Here is a 16,372-nt window from a genome sequence, read left to right as displayed (position 1 = left end):
TTGTTTTGTTTCAATGCTGCCCTTAAAAGAAAATTTCTCTCTCTTAGTAGAAACAGAGAGTAATAATATGCCTTAAATTCTGCAGAGTAATTGAACTATATGGTGTTGAAAATTCTGCAAGAACATATCCATCATTTTAGGAGATAGTAGAAGAGAATGCATTCAGATGAACATCTGTTTGGTTCTATGTTTCTAGTAGGTATATGAATCCTGACTTCCATTTCAACATTAATACAATTTACTCTGTAATGTCGTGTTCCAGCAGAAGGTTATTGTCTTTTGTATTCCGTATGTTGTTAAAGCATTTATCAAAATGTAAATGCTGCCTGGACATATCTGTACACTGCATAGCCGCAGATTTGTAAACCGTACACCACGACAGACCCAGTACAGTTATGTGAAACAACATGTAGAAGAGCCTTGTGACGTAGCTGGGTGGGCAGAGTGGTGACTCGCTCATGAGTTTAAGGGGTTGGGGGTTGTTTCGGGGAGGAGACCAGACAGCGAGATCATCAGTCTCATCGGATTAGGGAAGGACAGGGAAGGAAGTCGGCCGTGCCCTTTAGAAGGAACCATCCCGACATTTGCCTGGAGCGTTTTAGGGAAATCACGGAAAACCTAAATCAGGATGGCCGGATGCGGGATTGAACCGTCGTCCTCCCGAATGCAAGTCCAGTGTGCTAACCACTGCGCCACCTCACTCGGTCTGAGTTTAAGGACTATAAGGCCTTTCATTATGTGGATCACAAAATTTTACTTGGCAAACTGAAGTGTTGTGTCATTAACAGCATCCATCTTTCATGGCTGAAATCTTCGTGACTTAAAGTACAGTGTCTCATTGACAGACTATGTCTCAGACATGAAACGAATCTGAGAATGGGGGAAGTAAATATGTGGAGTTCCACAATGAACAGTACTGGGTCCACTTTTGTTCTTAACCTACATCAAGGATCTTCCAGTAACTTTAAAGTGGAATTCAAAAGCTGCTATGCTTACTGATGACACAATCATACTAATTGAGGTCCAAACTCAGTCTTAATAGAGACAGCTCAGATGATAGCAGAACAGGTCAACAGACTAAAAGCTTTAATCTTAATCTTGCAAAGACATGAATTGTATAAAAGGAAAATTCAATCGAGAAACCTGATAAGTACAGCTGTGTATTATATGTTGCAGTTCCTAACAACAAATTATGGGTCAGAGTTGTTGGCAAGTACTGCCAAACTATAAAAATGAAAATGTAGTTGCTACTCAAAGTAAAGAGGAGATGCTGAGTCATAGGAAGGCACAATAACAAGACTGTTGGAAATCTTGCTTTCGGCCAACTAGGCTTTTGTCAAAAATGGACAAAATACACACACTCGTGCAAACACGACTCTCTCTCTCTCTCTCTCTCTCTCTCTCTCTCTCTCTCTCTCTCTCTCTCTGTGTGTGTGTGTGTGTGTGTGTGTGTGTGTGTGTGTGTGTGTGTGTGTGTGTGGTGGTTATTTTTGACAAAGGCCTTGTTGGCCGAAAGGTAACTTTCCAACAATCTTTTTGTTGTGCCTTTCTGCGACTCAGCATCTCTACTTTATGATGAGTAGCAACTATCCTTTTCATTATATTGTTACAATCCATTGTGCATTCCATTGTTTGAAAACAGAAATGCAAATGTTCATTTGTTCAAAATGAATCTCTGAAAGTTCTTCACCAATTGTTCTAAAATTTTGACACAATGTTGCATTAGAATATGTGCGTTTTTATACATCTACTGGAGTACCATCTATGGAACGTAAATATAAATATATAATATGGACACATTGGTAGCAAAGATCTTGAAAAGCTCGTGACCAATTTACTTCAAAATTTTACATGCTACTCTAATAAACATTCAGGTGAACATAGGTTACATATTTTTTTAAATATATATAATATATAAAGGGAAAACATTGTTAGAAAAACCTTGAATAGTTCTTGACAGATTCACACAAATTTTTACATGATATTCTAATATATAATCAGACAGATATAGGGGGAAAAAAAACTAAATTCCACCCCAACAATCTGTGAAAGCCCAACTGTATCAACCTGCCACCATGTCATCCTCAGCCCACAGGTGTCAATGGATGCAGATATGGAGGGACATGTAGTTAGCACACTGCTGTCCTGGCCATAGGTCAGTTGTGGAGAATGGAGCCACTACATCCCAATCAAGTAGCTCCTCAGTTTATCTCATATGGGCTGAGTGCACCCCACTTGCCAACCAGCTGCAAGAAAAAAAAATGCTGTGGTGTGAAGAAGTGCAGGTTTTTTTTTTTCTGTAGTCAGTTTTAACTGTGATCACAACTCATTTAAACCATAGACAAATTGTTTCTCCTTTATGTATTTCTTTTACTTATACATAGTTTAAAGGCAAAACTTTTGTACACAACAATATGCTGTTTTGTTTTCTTCCTTGCAGTTGGTATTAACAGGATACTGAAAATTGCTGTTTATTGCATATTCGCATTGGATTAGAATACTACCACGGCATCTGAAATGTCCAAAAGTTTATAATCCCAAATGTTTGCAGAATGAACTATACTGTCATTTGAGCTGCTGTCATCACAGAGCTAGCAGTAGGAGAGGTCTCTCTCAAACCCCATATATCAGTGATCCCAACCCATTTGCCAATTCACTCTAATTGACATCAGTTCTCAATCAAAGTTTTGTTTCCAGTAACAGTAAACAGGGATCAAGTTCAGAGAGAGGGAGAATAGGAGATTGACAGAGAATGGGGGCAGGGGAAATGGACATTGAGAGGGGAAAGAAGGAGATGGAGTGAGAGAGTGGGAGGAGTGGTAATGAGGGGAGGGGGGGGAGGATTAGGATGTATATCCAGTTCCCATACATATTTGGCAATTGCAAAGCGTTGCCAGTTTGCTAGTAGACACATATCAAAGTAAAAGTGACACATTATCCTAGCTTTCAGAACTAGAAAGTCTGTCCCATGGGAGGAGAGGGGGATAAGTAGAGGAAGATTAAAAGGGAAGTGCAGGTCACAGAGACCTCAGGATGAGTGTGACCCACATGCAGTGTGGGGTCTGAGTGAGCTGTTTACCATAATTCCGAAAGCTAGGATAGCTTGTCATATTTACTTTTATGTGTGTCTGTTGGTAGTACCACACTTTTGTCTCCTGAAGGTAGTACTTGCCAGCAATTCTGTCTCCTAATTTAAATGATGCATATCTCTGATTTCTAACAAGCAGGAATGTTCTTTTAGCACCAGAAGTAGACAGCTATGGGCATACACACTAAATGAAACACAGATCCCTTGGAGTGCAATTGGGATATGAAATTAAAATGGAGTCAGTGTGTAGACAAACGAAGCAAGTGTTATTTGTCCATAGTAGTATCTCTCTTATGTGTTGTCCTATAGGCAGGAGTTTGCTTATTTTATATATTTTCAGTCCCTGTTTTATGAAATTATCTCGTGAGGTACTGCACCCAAGGTAAAAAAAAAAAAAAGTCTTTTTAGACGTGTAACATTAGTCAGCCCTGGTCACATTTTCAGTTAACTTTTTAGCACTCTAGGTGTGATACCACTTAGTTCCCGGCCAGTATTAGCATTATGTAATGAATTGTTTACTGAATGCAGCTGGATGGGTCGATTAAAATCACAATTTAAAACATATGTTACTTTATTCCAGTGAGATTCATGTCCAAACTCCAGCACTGCCCCAACAGGAAAGACCCCGAGCAATCTATGTCTGGATCCCTCACCACTTGTGCTACTTCCACCATAGTACTGTCAGACAAAGTAGTCTCTCCAAAACTAGAACAATATCCACAACTTTCACACATTCTGACCTTCTATGATTATTCTTTAATGTGAAATTTTTCTGTTCTTAAGAAAATATCGTTACTTTGTTTTACTTACACAGAAAAATTCGTCAAGATGTTGATGTGGGGATACAACATCGAAGAGTACAGATTTCTGGTAAAAACAATCGATATGTAGGAAAAATGTCATTTGAGTTATTTTCAAAGAGTCTCTAGGATGTCGTGTGCCACATACAACAATGTTATTGTAATGTTATAATTACCCCCCAGAGATTTTGGTCAGATCACAAACAAAGGCCAAAATCTGTTAATGGTTAATCTGAAGGACATGAAATTAAAAAATATACATTTACTTACAGTTTACTTAAAACAATCATCGTTGTATACATGTGTTCCGAGTGAACGTTCCACTAACAAATAGATGAATAGTAAATAATACATAAGACATAAAGTAACAAGTAAATAGAACTCAAATATGTACAAAATATGCAATAATCTTAATCTATATTCGAGATATATGGGAGATAGTTAAAGTTACTTTCTATACTATGTTAAATTACCATATGCCAAAAAAGCAAATCTGCCTTTTAAAATGTGTAAGATTTTTTTTAAAAAATACAATGGATGGGTTTAAAATGAAGTTACTCATATGCTGTTGACAATTTCTCAAAATGATGAATAAGTGACATGTTTGTGTCAATTTTATAAATAGTTTTTTTCTTTGACCCTATAAAACATACATATTTGAACTTTACACCAATAAATCACATTTATGACCTTTTGTGTACTCTGCTTTCACTTTCACTATTCACAGCATGAACTTGCAACACTCACTGATTCTTCAGGTTTCATCAGTCTTGATTCTTCCAATAAGTGTGTCAGTATGTCCATCCCAGTGTCCACTTCACTGATGTTCCAAGTATCTGCCTCTGCATCCATGAACAAAATGTGACTGCTTATCAAAAAATTAACACAGTATCAGTTTCAGTCTGTGGCCAGTTCATCCATCCTTCATACACACTTATTTAGACCCCCAAATGTGAAAAAAGTTAAGATATTCAAGTAAAACTCAATCACTGAAGTTGTGCTGTGATACTTCATCATGGAAAATGAAAGTTTACTGAATGCACAAATGAGAGCTTTGGTTTTGGATTCAATTCTCGAAGTAACATGAAGAATGCATAATAATTTCAGCTGTGGTATTTTAGCTCTCACTTCATCTTCCTCCACAATCCTCATTTCTTGTATGACTTTATCTCATTTATATTTTCCAGCTCAAGTATTTTGTTTGACTGTTGGCGAACCAAACGGTATGCATTTGGATCCAGAATTGCCATTGCTTCGAAAGGCCCATATATAATTCAAAAAAACTGTCTCCTTGTTGTGCTCACTTGCCTTCGTGTTCTCACCAACACACGATCCCCAAATCTTATTTTTGATACCTTCACCTGTCTATCATGTCTTTGCTTTCTTTGTTTTGCTCTTTTCTTGATATTCTCCCCTACAAATGTTTACAACTCCTCTCTCATCATCTCTTTATGTGACGGGAAATCAACATGTTCTGTGATCAGCTTTGGTGGTTTTGAGTCAAACTCTATCTCCAATGGTGAAAACCTCTTTGAGCTATGCCTCACACAGTTTATTACAGTTTCAAAATCTTTTAGGTTTTGCACCCAAGACTATGTTTATTGCTACAGTATGTGCTGCAGAGCCTTCCCAATTCTCTCCTGTATCACTCTGCCAAATTGCTTGAGGTATGATATCCTTAGATTTATATATGTTTTATCCCCGCAGTGTCTATATAAGTTAAATCCAATCATTACTAGTGAATTGGGATCCACTTTAAACAGATTTTGGTACACAAATCAAAGGAAAATAATGTTGTGTGAACTTGGAGATCAGACTCTTAGCTGGCCGCGGTGGTCTCGCGGTTCTAGGCACTCAGTCCGGAACCGCGCGACTGCTGCGGTCGCAGGTTCGAATCCTGCCTCGGGCATGGATGTGTGTGATGTCCTTAGGTTAGTTAGGTTTAAGTAGTTCTAAGTTCTAGGGGACTGATGACCACAGATGTCAAGTCCAATAGTGCTCAGAGCCATTTGAACCATTTTTTGAATCAGACTCTTCCTGGTTGCTCATTTAATTGCATACCACTTGCTATATCTACTAAATACGTCCACTATTACAAAAATTTGTTTATATTCGTGTCATCCAGTTACCAGTGACCCAAAAAGGTCAATTGCTATTTGCTACTAGATCTGTGACCTTCTCTGGTATTATATATTGAACATATCAATAACTGTGCTGCTCTGACAGGTGTCACAGCTTTCAAGTTGTTTCCATACTGATGTAACCATATTATCAAACACAGCACTTCCCCTTAGTGTTTCAGTGCATTTTTGAGGTCCATAGTGTCCATAGCTCAAGTGCACATGTTGAATTAAATCACTGACATAGTCCTCTGGAAAACCAAACTTCCACTCATGACCGATTTTGTTTGCACTTGTGAACAAAATTCCCTTATGTATTTTGTAATAATTATCGAAATTTTCCTCTCCTATAGTTCCCAGGGCTATTTTGTAATGCTAATCGGCCCTGGTCACTGCAAAAATCACGTTGATGTTTTCAGTTGACTTTTTAGCTCACTAGGGGATGATATCGCTTAGTTCCTTACCACTGTCAGCATTAGGTAATGATTTGTTTACTGAAAGTAGCTAGATGGGCCAAATAAAATAAGTTAAACACATATATTACTTTATCAACAATGTAGGTAAAGACAGATTGGTACTTACTGTAAAGAAGACACGTTAAGCTGCAGACAGGCACAAATAAAGGACACTTACATAAAGCTTTCAGCCACAGCCTTCATCAGCAAAAGAGAAACACACACTGTTCATATGCACAAGCAAGCACATCTCATGCACACATGACCGCCACTCCAGAAGCTTGGGCTGGAATGCAACTATCACATGGAACGCAAGCAGCAATCTGGAGGGGACGGGGAAGGGGAAACGGAAGGGATAGTAGTGTACGGGTGGTGGATGAGACAAATGCTGTATGGCAGAGTGAGAATGCCAACAGATGCAACGTTAAGAGGGCAGGGAGGTGGGAATTATAGGTAATCAAAGGCCTATTGAATGATATGATTCATTCCCTGAAATGAGGGAAGATCATTCCACCCCTCGTAAAGTGGTGTTCTGTTGCCCACCCAGCCTCCAAGCATCTTAGTCCATCCCTTTGCAACTTCCAATTCCAACCCCTTGCCACAAGGATCAAACCCTGAGGAAGTCCAAGGTGCAAGACCTGCCCAGTCCAATCACCCAGCACTTCTGTTCCATTTCTGTCACAGGTTTATCCTACCCCATCAGGGGCCATGCCACTTGTGAAAGCAGCTAAGTCCTTTATCATCTCTGCTGCAATCATTGCACATCTTTTTGTACTGGTATGACAACCTAACAGCTTTCCACCAGAATGAACAGCCACTGCCAAACTGTGGCCAAGAGCAAAGTAGAACACCCTGTGGCACAACAGGCATCTGAACATAACATCTTTGATTTCAAAGGCTGCATCACTATGCGAGCCATTTGAATCCTCTCCCCCAATCACCATATTTTTTGAACTGCACAGATGAGAGGTATCCTTACAATGCATTCTCTGCTCCTCTAATTATCCCAGCCCCAACCTATGGTAACATACTGTCACTACACCCTCCACCCATCAGTTTCCACCCTCTCTGTCTTACCATCTCCTCCCCATTCTCATCTCCCATGCTCTTTGTGTGCCACCCTCTGGCAAAGCACCTGCCCATTCCCCACTCCTCTCCTTTTTCACTCCTTTTACCACCGTCTCCCTGCCCTACAACATCCTGATACTGCACCTGTTGGCAGTCTAGTCCCTGCACATTCTGCCACACAGTGTTCATCTCAACCCCTGCCTGTACACTACTAACCCTGCCCTTCCCCTTCCCCGCTGCCTCCAGCCTGCTGCTTGCATCCCACATTCTAATTGCATTCCAGCCCGAGCTGTTGGAGTTGTCGGTCATGTGTGCATGAGATATGCTTGCTTGTGTGTATTAATGGTATGTGTTTCCCTTTTGCTGATAAGACTGTGATCAAATGCTTTATGTTAGTGTCTTTTAATTGTGCCTTTCTGCAACTTAACATGTCTACCTTATGGTAAGTAGCAATCTTATCTTTTCCTACTTTGTTGGTATTCCTACCTGGAGTTTTCATTGTTTGATATATTACTTTATTCCAGTTAGACTTCACATCCACAGATCAGCACTGCCCCAACAGCAAAGACTCTGAGCAATGTGTGTCTTAGCCCTTCAACACTCGCATTGCTTCCACCACTTTGCCATCAGTCAAAGTAGTCTCTCCAAAATAACTATAATTTTCCCAACTTTCGCACATTCTGGCATTCTAAGATTAGTGTTTAATGTGAAATTTTGCTTTTGGTACAGAAATATTGTTACGTTGTTTTACTTAAATGCAAAAATTCTTCAAGACATATTATGCAGGGATACAATATCTAAGAGTGGAGATTTATGCTGAAAACAATTTATATATATATGTGTGAATAATATTTTTTATTTATTTATTTTCAAAGAGTCTTAGAATGTTGTCTGCCACATAAATCAATGTTATTGTAATGCCACACATGTAGAGAACTGTATATCTTGCAAAAGCCTTTCTAAGGATCCCAGAATTCTGGCAGTCTCTCCCCAAGACATTTACTCCTTAATGATTTTTGTTGCTCACAGTGAAAATCAGTTTCAGTTTACATGTGAGTTTTCACAATCACAACACAAGACACAAAAATCGTTTACATGTAGACTTGGCCTCCTTGTCAAGGGTTCAGAACAGAGATTTCTACTCTGATAGCAAGATTCTCAACAAGCTCCCAAATAATATGTCCCAAGGAATTGGGAATCCCTACTCTTTCAATGGATCACCTGAGTATCTCGATACAGGAATTGAAAAGTTCCATTTGCCTCATGACAAGTAGCAGTGTTCGTTGTAAAGCTGCATGGCAAGTAGTAATGTACTGCACATAGGACATCATTATTTACAGATGTAGATAAATATATTCTTCGATAAATACCATTATAATCAAGTAAATATTAAGCTTCCAATAGCAGCTGGCAGATGAAAAACAGCTATCCAAGCAACTGATGGTTCAAAGCTTTGACAACGTGTCTGGCAGAATGGCTTCACATGCAGATGAGATGTACTGCTTCAGCTGTTCAATTGTTTCTGGATTCTGGCGGTACACCTGGTCTTTCAAGTGTCCCCACAGAAAGAAGTCACAGGGGTTCATGTCTGGCGAATAGGGAGGCCAATCCACGCCGCCTCCTATATGTTTCAGATAGCCCAAAGCAATCACACGATCATCGAAATATTCATTCAGGAAATTAAAGACGTCGGCCGTGCGATGTGGCCGGGCACCATCTTGCATAAACCACGAGGTGTTCGCAGTGTCGTCTAAGGCAGTTTGTACCACCACAAATTCACGAAGAATGTCCAGAAAGCGTGATGCAGTAATCGTTTCGGATCTGAAAAATGGGCCAATGATACCTTTGGAAGAAATGGCGGCCCAGACCAGTACTTTTTGAGGATGCAGGGACGATGGGACTGCAACATGGGGCTTTTCGGTTCCCCATATGCACCAGTTCTGTTTATTGACGAAGCCGTCCAGGTAAAAATAAGCTTCGTCAGTAAACCAAATGCTGCCCACATGCATATCGCCGTCATCAATCCTGTGCACTATATCGTTAGCGAATGTCTCTCATGCAGCAATGGTAGCGGCGCTGAGGGGTTGCCGCGTTTGAATTTTGTATGGATAGAGGTGTAAACTCTGGCGCATGAGACGATACGTGGACGTTGGCGTCATTTGGACCGCAGCTGCAACACGGCGAACGGAAACCCGAGGCCGCTGTTGGACCACCTGCTGCACTAGCTGCGCGTTGCCCTCTGTGGTTGCCGTACGCGGTCGCCCTACCTTTCCAGCACATTCATCCGTCACGTTCCCAGTCCGTTGAAATTTTTCAAACAGATCCTTTATTGTATCGCTTTTCGGTCCTTTGGTTACATTAAACCTCCATTGAAAACTTCGTCTTGTTGCAACAACACTGTGTTCTAGGCGGTGGAATTCCAACACCAGAAAAATCCTCTGTTCTAAGGAATAAACCATGTTGTCTACAGCACACTTGCACGTTGTGAACAGCACACACTTACAGCAGAAAGACGACGTACAGAATGGCGCACCCACAGACTGCGTTGTCTTCTACACTCCTGGAAATTGAAATAAGAACACCGTGAATTCATTGTCCCAGGAAGGGGAAACTTTATTGACACATTCCTGGGGTCAGATACATCAGATGATCACACTGACAGAACCACAGGCACATAGACACAGGCAACAGAGCATGCACAATGTTGGCACTAGTACAGTGTATATCCACCTTTCGCAGCAATGCAGGCTGCTATTCTCCCATGGAGACGATCGTAGAGATGCTGGATGTAGTCCTGTGGAACGGCTTGCCATGCCATTTCCACCTGGCGCCTCAGTTGGACCAGCGTTCGTGCTGGACGTGCAGACCGCGTGAGACGACGCTTCATCCAGTCCCAAACATGCTCAATGGGGGACAGATCCGGAGATCTTGCTGGCCAGGGTAGTTGACTTACACCTTCTAGAGCACGTTGGGTGGCACGGGATACATGCGGACGTGCATTGTCCTGTTGGAACAGCAAGTTCCCTTGCCGGTCTAGGAATGGTAGAACGATGGGTTCGATGACGGTTTGGATGTACCGTGCACTATTCAGTGTCCCCTCGACGATCACCAGTGGTGTACGGCCAGTGTAGGAGATCGCTCCCCACACCATGATGCCGGGTGTTGGCCCTGTGTGCCTCGGTCGTATGCAGTCCTGATTGTGGCGCTCACCTGCACGGCGCCAAACACGCATACGACCATCATTGGCACCAAGGCAGAAGCGACTCTCATCGCTGAAGACGACACATCTCCATTCGTCCCTCCATTCACGCCTGTCGCGACACCACTGGAGTCGGGCTGCACGATGTTGGGGCGTGAGCGGAAGACGGCCTAACGGTGTGCGGGACCGTAGCCCAGCTTCATGGAGACGGTTGCGAATGGTCCTCGCCGATACCCCAGGAGCAACAGTGTCCCTAATTTGCTGGGAAGTGGCGGTGCGGTCCCCTACGGCTCTGCGTAGGATCCTACGGTCTTGGCGTGCATCCGTGCGTCGCTGCGGTCCAGTCCCAGGTCGACGGGCACATGCACCTTCCGCCGACCACTGGCGACAACATCGATGTACTGTGGAGACCTCACGCCCCACGTGTTGAGCAATTCGGCGGTACGTCCACCCGGCCTCCCGCATGCCCACTATACGCCCTCGCTCAAAGTCCGTCAACTGCACATACGGTTCACGTCCACGCTGTCGTGGCATGCTACCAGTGTTAAAGACTGCGATGGAGCTCCGTATGCCACGGCAAACTGGCTGACACTGACGGCGGCGGTGCACAAATGCTGCGCAGCTAGCGCCATTCGACGGCCAACACCGCGGTTCCTGGTGTGTCCGCTGTGCCGTGCGTGTGATCATTGCTTGTACAGCCCTCTCGCAGTGTCCGGAGCAAGTATGGTGGGTCTGACACAGCGGTGTCAATGTGTTCTTTTTTCCATTTCCAGGAGTGTATATCTTTCACATCACTTGCAGCGCCATCTGTTGTTGAAAATTGTAACTACTGTGATTTCGAAAGTTTGTCTACCTGAAAATGTACTGTTGTCCCAAGCATATTGCAACAAACGGTGTATTTCTATCGCTGCTCGTTTAGTTTTTATTGCCGTTTCAAATATACCGGTCATTTTTGAAACACCCTATATGTTACTGCATTTCTGTGAAACTGTATAGACATTACACAGTACATGTTTGAAAAGGTAAATCACTTTTAAGTGAACTACTTTTGCTTTTATTCTTGCATTAATGTAAGTATTATTTTTATTAATTGCTTTGTTTTGATGAATTTTGTTTTTCCTTTTCCAGATTCGGGTGTTTAGGCCACCAAATTACTCTGGTACCGTTGCACTGGTATTACTGTCTGCTCTAGTTGCAGGATTTATCTATTTGCGACGTAACAACCTAGACTTCCTTTACAATAAAAACTGTTGGGCAGTTATTGCTGTGGTAAGGGACATAAGAAAACAATTAACATTGATAGACTTACAAGAAAATATTGTATTTTTTTCAGTTAGCTATCTGTATGACTAGTTTTAAATGTTTATTCTAGTCATCTGAAATACAGTGTCTTTAGCAGTTATGGATTGTTTCACAGTTGTATCTTAAGTAATTCTAGTTGTTATTTTTGTTTTGTTGTGTGTAATAATACCATCGTTTATTAATATTTTTGTTCTAGTCATTTTGTTTCGCAATGGTTTCCGGACAAATGTGGAACCATATACGGGGCCCTCCATTTGTTCATAAAACGTCATCTGGAGGTGTGGCATATATTCATGGCTCTTCCCAGGGACAGTTTGTGCTTGAGACCTACATCGTTATGCTTTTGAGTATCCTTTATAATAAGTATAGTTCTTATTGTGTTGTGTTACATTTTTGTTTTTGCCAAATACCTAATAATGATAAAGGTAGTGAAGTAACTGGTAAAACAAATGTGTGGTTCCAACACCAAACACTCCCTCAGAGCTCCTGTAGGACCTTCACAGCTACTGTAATGGTCTCAGGGCACACAGTCCCCACTTTACTTTGCCCTTACAGGCAATCTCCTACTTGATGTCATTGCCCATCTCCCAAGATGTGGACGAGCAGATGGACTAGTGGGAGATGATATGAAAATCATAGCATATGCTGGTTTTGGGAACGAGCAGAAATTGGAAGAACAACTAAATACCTAGCAGAGAGGAACTGAAGAAGCTGGCTTGGAAATCAGCTTAACAGAAAACAAGGTAATGAAAATCAGCAGGAAAAATGAAAAAAATGAAGGATGGTAGTTATAATTTTTAAAAAAGTAGATGCTTCCCAATATATAGGAAGTGAGTTAACCAAGAAAGGAAACATCAAGCATCAAGTCTTGGAGAGGATAAAAATTGTTCACAATTTTATTATTATGTATTGGATGTAATTAGAAATGGGAACATACATGCCAAGCAAAGATCATGATATTTAAGTCATATTATGTGTCAATTTTGAACTGTGGATCAGATGTTGGATCTGGACAAAGAAAGATGTAAACAGAATACAATTGATAGAGATGCACTTTCTACAAAGAATGAGAAGGTTGAGAAAGGACAGAATAAGGAACAAAACAGTAAGAGAAACCTTTCAGATCCATCCCCGAAAAGGAACTATGGAGAGCAAGAGGCTTTAATGGTTTGGCTCCATTAAAAGAATAGGACAAGAAGAACTCTAGAATTAACAGAATCTGGAAGGAGACCAGACGGAAGACCGCAAACAAGATGGAGAAACCAGGTGAAAGTGGTCGACGGTTCAATCTCGCGTCAGGCCATCCTGATTTAGGTTTTTCGTGATTTCCCTGAATCATTCCAGGCAAATGCCGGGATGGTTCCTTTGAAAGGGCATGGCCGACTTCCTTCCCCTTCTTTGCCTAATCCAATGAGACCAATGACCTCGCTGTCTGGTCTCCTTCCCCAAACAATCCAACCCAGGTGAAAGATGGTGCGAACTGAAGAGGACTGCAATGAGAATAAATGCTGAATGATACAGTGTGGTAGAAATGAGAAGCTTGGAAGAGGCTCTGTGAGTGATCTGCATAAGCAGAAACATTTCGGAAAGAAGAAGAAGGCTCACCAGCTTGTATACTGTGAGTGAAGACTATTGTTGATATACTAATGTTTACTTAAGGTGAACAATATCAATATTTACCTGCTGTGCTGCTTAACTAGTATTTCACATTGTACCCATTGTCACTGGTATGATTAAAGGTATTCATACAGATACCATGCATTACCTGTGCGTGTTTTATCAAATTCTGTTGTGAATGTATTCAGTTTGTGGTCAGACACAAACATTGCCATGTTCCAGTAAGAAACTCTTCAACTAAAAAAAAAAAAAAAAAAAAAAAAAAAGGTATTGAAGACATTACTAAGTGCAAAACATGTAGGAAAACCAACCTGAGATGTAATATCAGTGTTAACCTAGTGTACATTCTATGCTGTGAATGCTTGTATGCTGTCATTACGTCATTAGAAACACATTTGATTCCAGTTGCAAAGTCTTCACACGTAACAGCTTCCACATAGCAGAGGCAGTATGCAAGCAGACCTTGCAAGCAATTGAGTAACACTACACACAGCTGTGTGTGATGTGTACATATAAGCAAGTGTCACACAAAACAATCTCTGAAAAGGCACAAACAACAGTGACATCTTACGAACCAGAAGTGTATACCGAGCTATGTAAGTATACCTGCTGATCTCTGTACTATAGCCATCTCATTTGCAGGAGGTAACTAAAGGATTTAAGCAACACTCCTCACCAGTAGTTAACAGTCTTCTTTGGGTTAACAGATATCCTGAGTTAACACTGACATTAAGTCTCATATTCATTTCTTCATGTTGTGCACTTCAGTATTTTCAGTATTTTTCAAGTTGAGAGTTTTCTTACTAGGTCATGCCTGTGTCTGAACACACTACAAACATATTTTTGATGGAACATGGTAAAGCACACATCAGTAATGCATTCTAGGCAGTTATCACAGCACTAAAGATCGACATTTTTAATTCTGACACCAGTTTGATAATACTGTAAATATTCACATTAAGCAGCTTCAGTCAGTATCATTATATCAAAAATGACTCCCATCCACAAGACATTTAACTCGACTGAAAACTTGAGACAAAAGAACACTAAAAAAATGTGATGTGATACCAACCTCAAGAAATGGAATAAAATGTTAGGGAGGAGAAGGCAGGAAGGTAGTGAAATGGGGAAAAAATATTAATATAGTTTGAATGTAGATGGATGGGAGAATAAGTTGATAAATAAGTTTTCTTCTGTAGGGTCATAAGAGTGAGGTATCTGGAGAGAACGTACATTGTATTGAAAAAACGTGTATTTGTAATAGTTAATGTTTAGTGTTAGTTTCATACAAATCTAATTTGTGTTACCCACTAAAATTATTTTAGACAGAACAATATGTAATGGAACAGATTTTGGATATGTTCTATGAAATATGTTGTTTGCTGTTTGACAATATCAGACTTACTCTCTCCTATTGTCAGTTGGCTCTCCTTCGTGTTTCTCATTTTCTTCACTTCATATTTTTATTTGGTTTGCCTCCTCCTTCTCTCCTTAGTTACAGACTTTGCCTCATCCATCTCTTCTGTATCCTATATTATATCCTTACCTAAAACTACTATATTTATGTGACGATAAGCAACCCTAAATATGAGACAACCTTCTAATTCAAAGAGGTCTAATGATTTTTGGCCAATTCTGACTACTTTGAATTACAGACTGATATGGGATATCTTAAGATCAGCCAGAAAAGATTAACACTCGCTTTTGTGAGCATTTATTATTTTTTAATTGTTCCTGTTTTGGTAATAGAAATTGAAGTATAATTTTTTGAAAAAAGGTCACAAGCATTCTCGCTTTAACAACACATTTTTGCTTACTATCTAAGAGAATAAACTTTTATTTGTAAGCCTGCTGCCATTTCATCTTCTTTCTTAGCAGTCCTCCCACATTATACCATCTTCTGTACTGTTCATGACTTCTGAAATGTAACACTTTTAAAAAAAGCCTTCCTTTATGGATTCACTTGAGATTCTTTTCCGGGTGATAATGATCAATTGCCTGATCCATTTTGAAGTGAAGATATGGACTTAGAGTAGTCGCCCTCTGTAAACCTGTAGCGGGTGAGCCTTGGAAAGTCTAGTCATAACAGCATCCAAAAAGTTATGGCGTCATGTCCCCAGAATGATTTCTAGATCTGTGTTATTCTTTGATATCAGATCCTTAACATCATGGTCGAGGTGTCCTCTGTCAGAATTCTCCTTCTGTTAAGAAAATAGCCCAGTATTTTCTTCCAAACAACCTTCATTCATTTTAGTGTCATGTAATTAATCAGCCTGCAAGAAATTTCTCTTTTGGTATAGTTATCCTGCCAAGGACCATATTGTTGTGACTCGCCGATCTTTCAAAGTGCTGCCATGCAGTTACGCGCATCCTCTACATGCGGCGCTGTCTGCCAGCCAGGCAGCAGCCGCGGCGCTGTCTGCCAGCCAGGCAGCAGCCGCGCCACCTAAGCGGCCAGCCAGCCACCGGCCGCTAGACTTGGACTCAGTGCTGATTTGACTGTTACAGTGTACACTTGTCTTACTTTGTTTACTTGCTCTGTGACTTACATGTATTGTGTCGTCCTAGAAATATATTTGTTCAACTTGACGTTACAACAATTGGCAAAGAGGTAGTGGATTTTTCTTTTCCGTCATTGACCCACTGGTTTTCATGGTTACTTTAGAGCAACTATTGCAGGGTCTCATTGAACAGCAAACGCTTCTTACATCTGCGATTCGTGA

General features: G+C 40.9%; 1 protein-coding gene across 1 annotated transcript in view; it reads left to right on the top strand.

The window, feature by feature from the left end:
- The window catches only part of LOC126174887 (tumor suppressor candidate 3), a 59,872-nt gene that overhangs the window by 16,772 nt on the left and 26,728 nt on the right, over window positions 1-16,372 (top strand). Inside the window, exons 5-6 of the mRNA XM_049921310.1 lie at window positions 11,859-11,999; window positions 12,229-12,379. Of these exons, the coding sequence (XP_049777267.1) occupies window positions 11,859-11,999; window positions 12,229-12,379 (292 nt within the window). The remainder of the gene's footprint in view (window positions 1-11,858; window positions 12,000-12,228; window positions 12,380-16,372) is intronic.

This window comes from Schistocerca cancellata, chromosome 3 (genome assembly GCF_023864275.1).
Source record: "Schistocerca cancellata isolate TAMUIC-IGC-003103 chromosome 3, iqSchCanc2.1, whole genome shotgun sequence".
NCBI classification, from domain to species: Eukaryota; Metazoa; Arthropoda; class Insecta; order Orthoptera; family Acrididae; genus Schistocerca; species Schistocerca cancellata.
The sequence above is the reverse complement of the archived record's forward strand: the minus strand, read 5'-3'. Positions and strand labels throughout refer to the sequence as shown.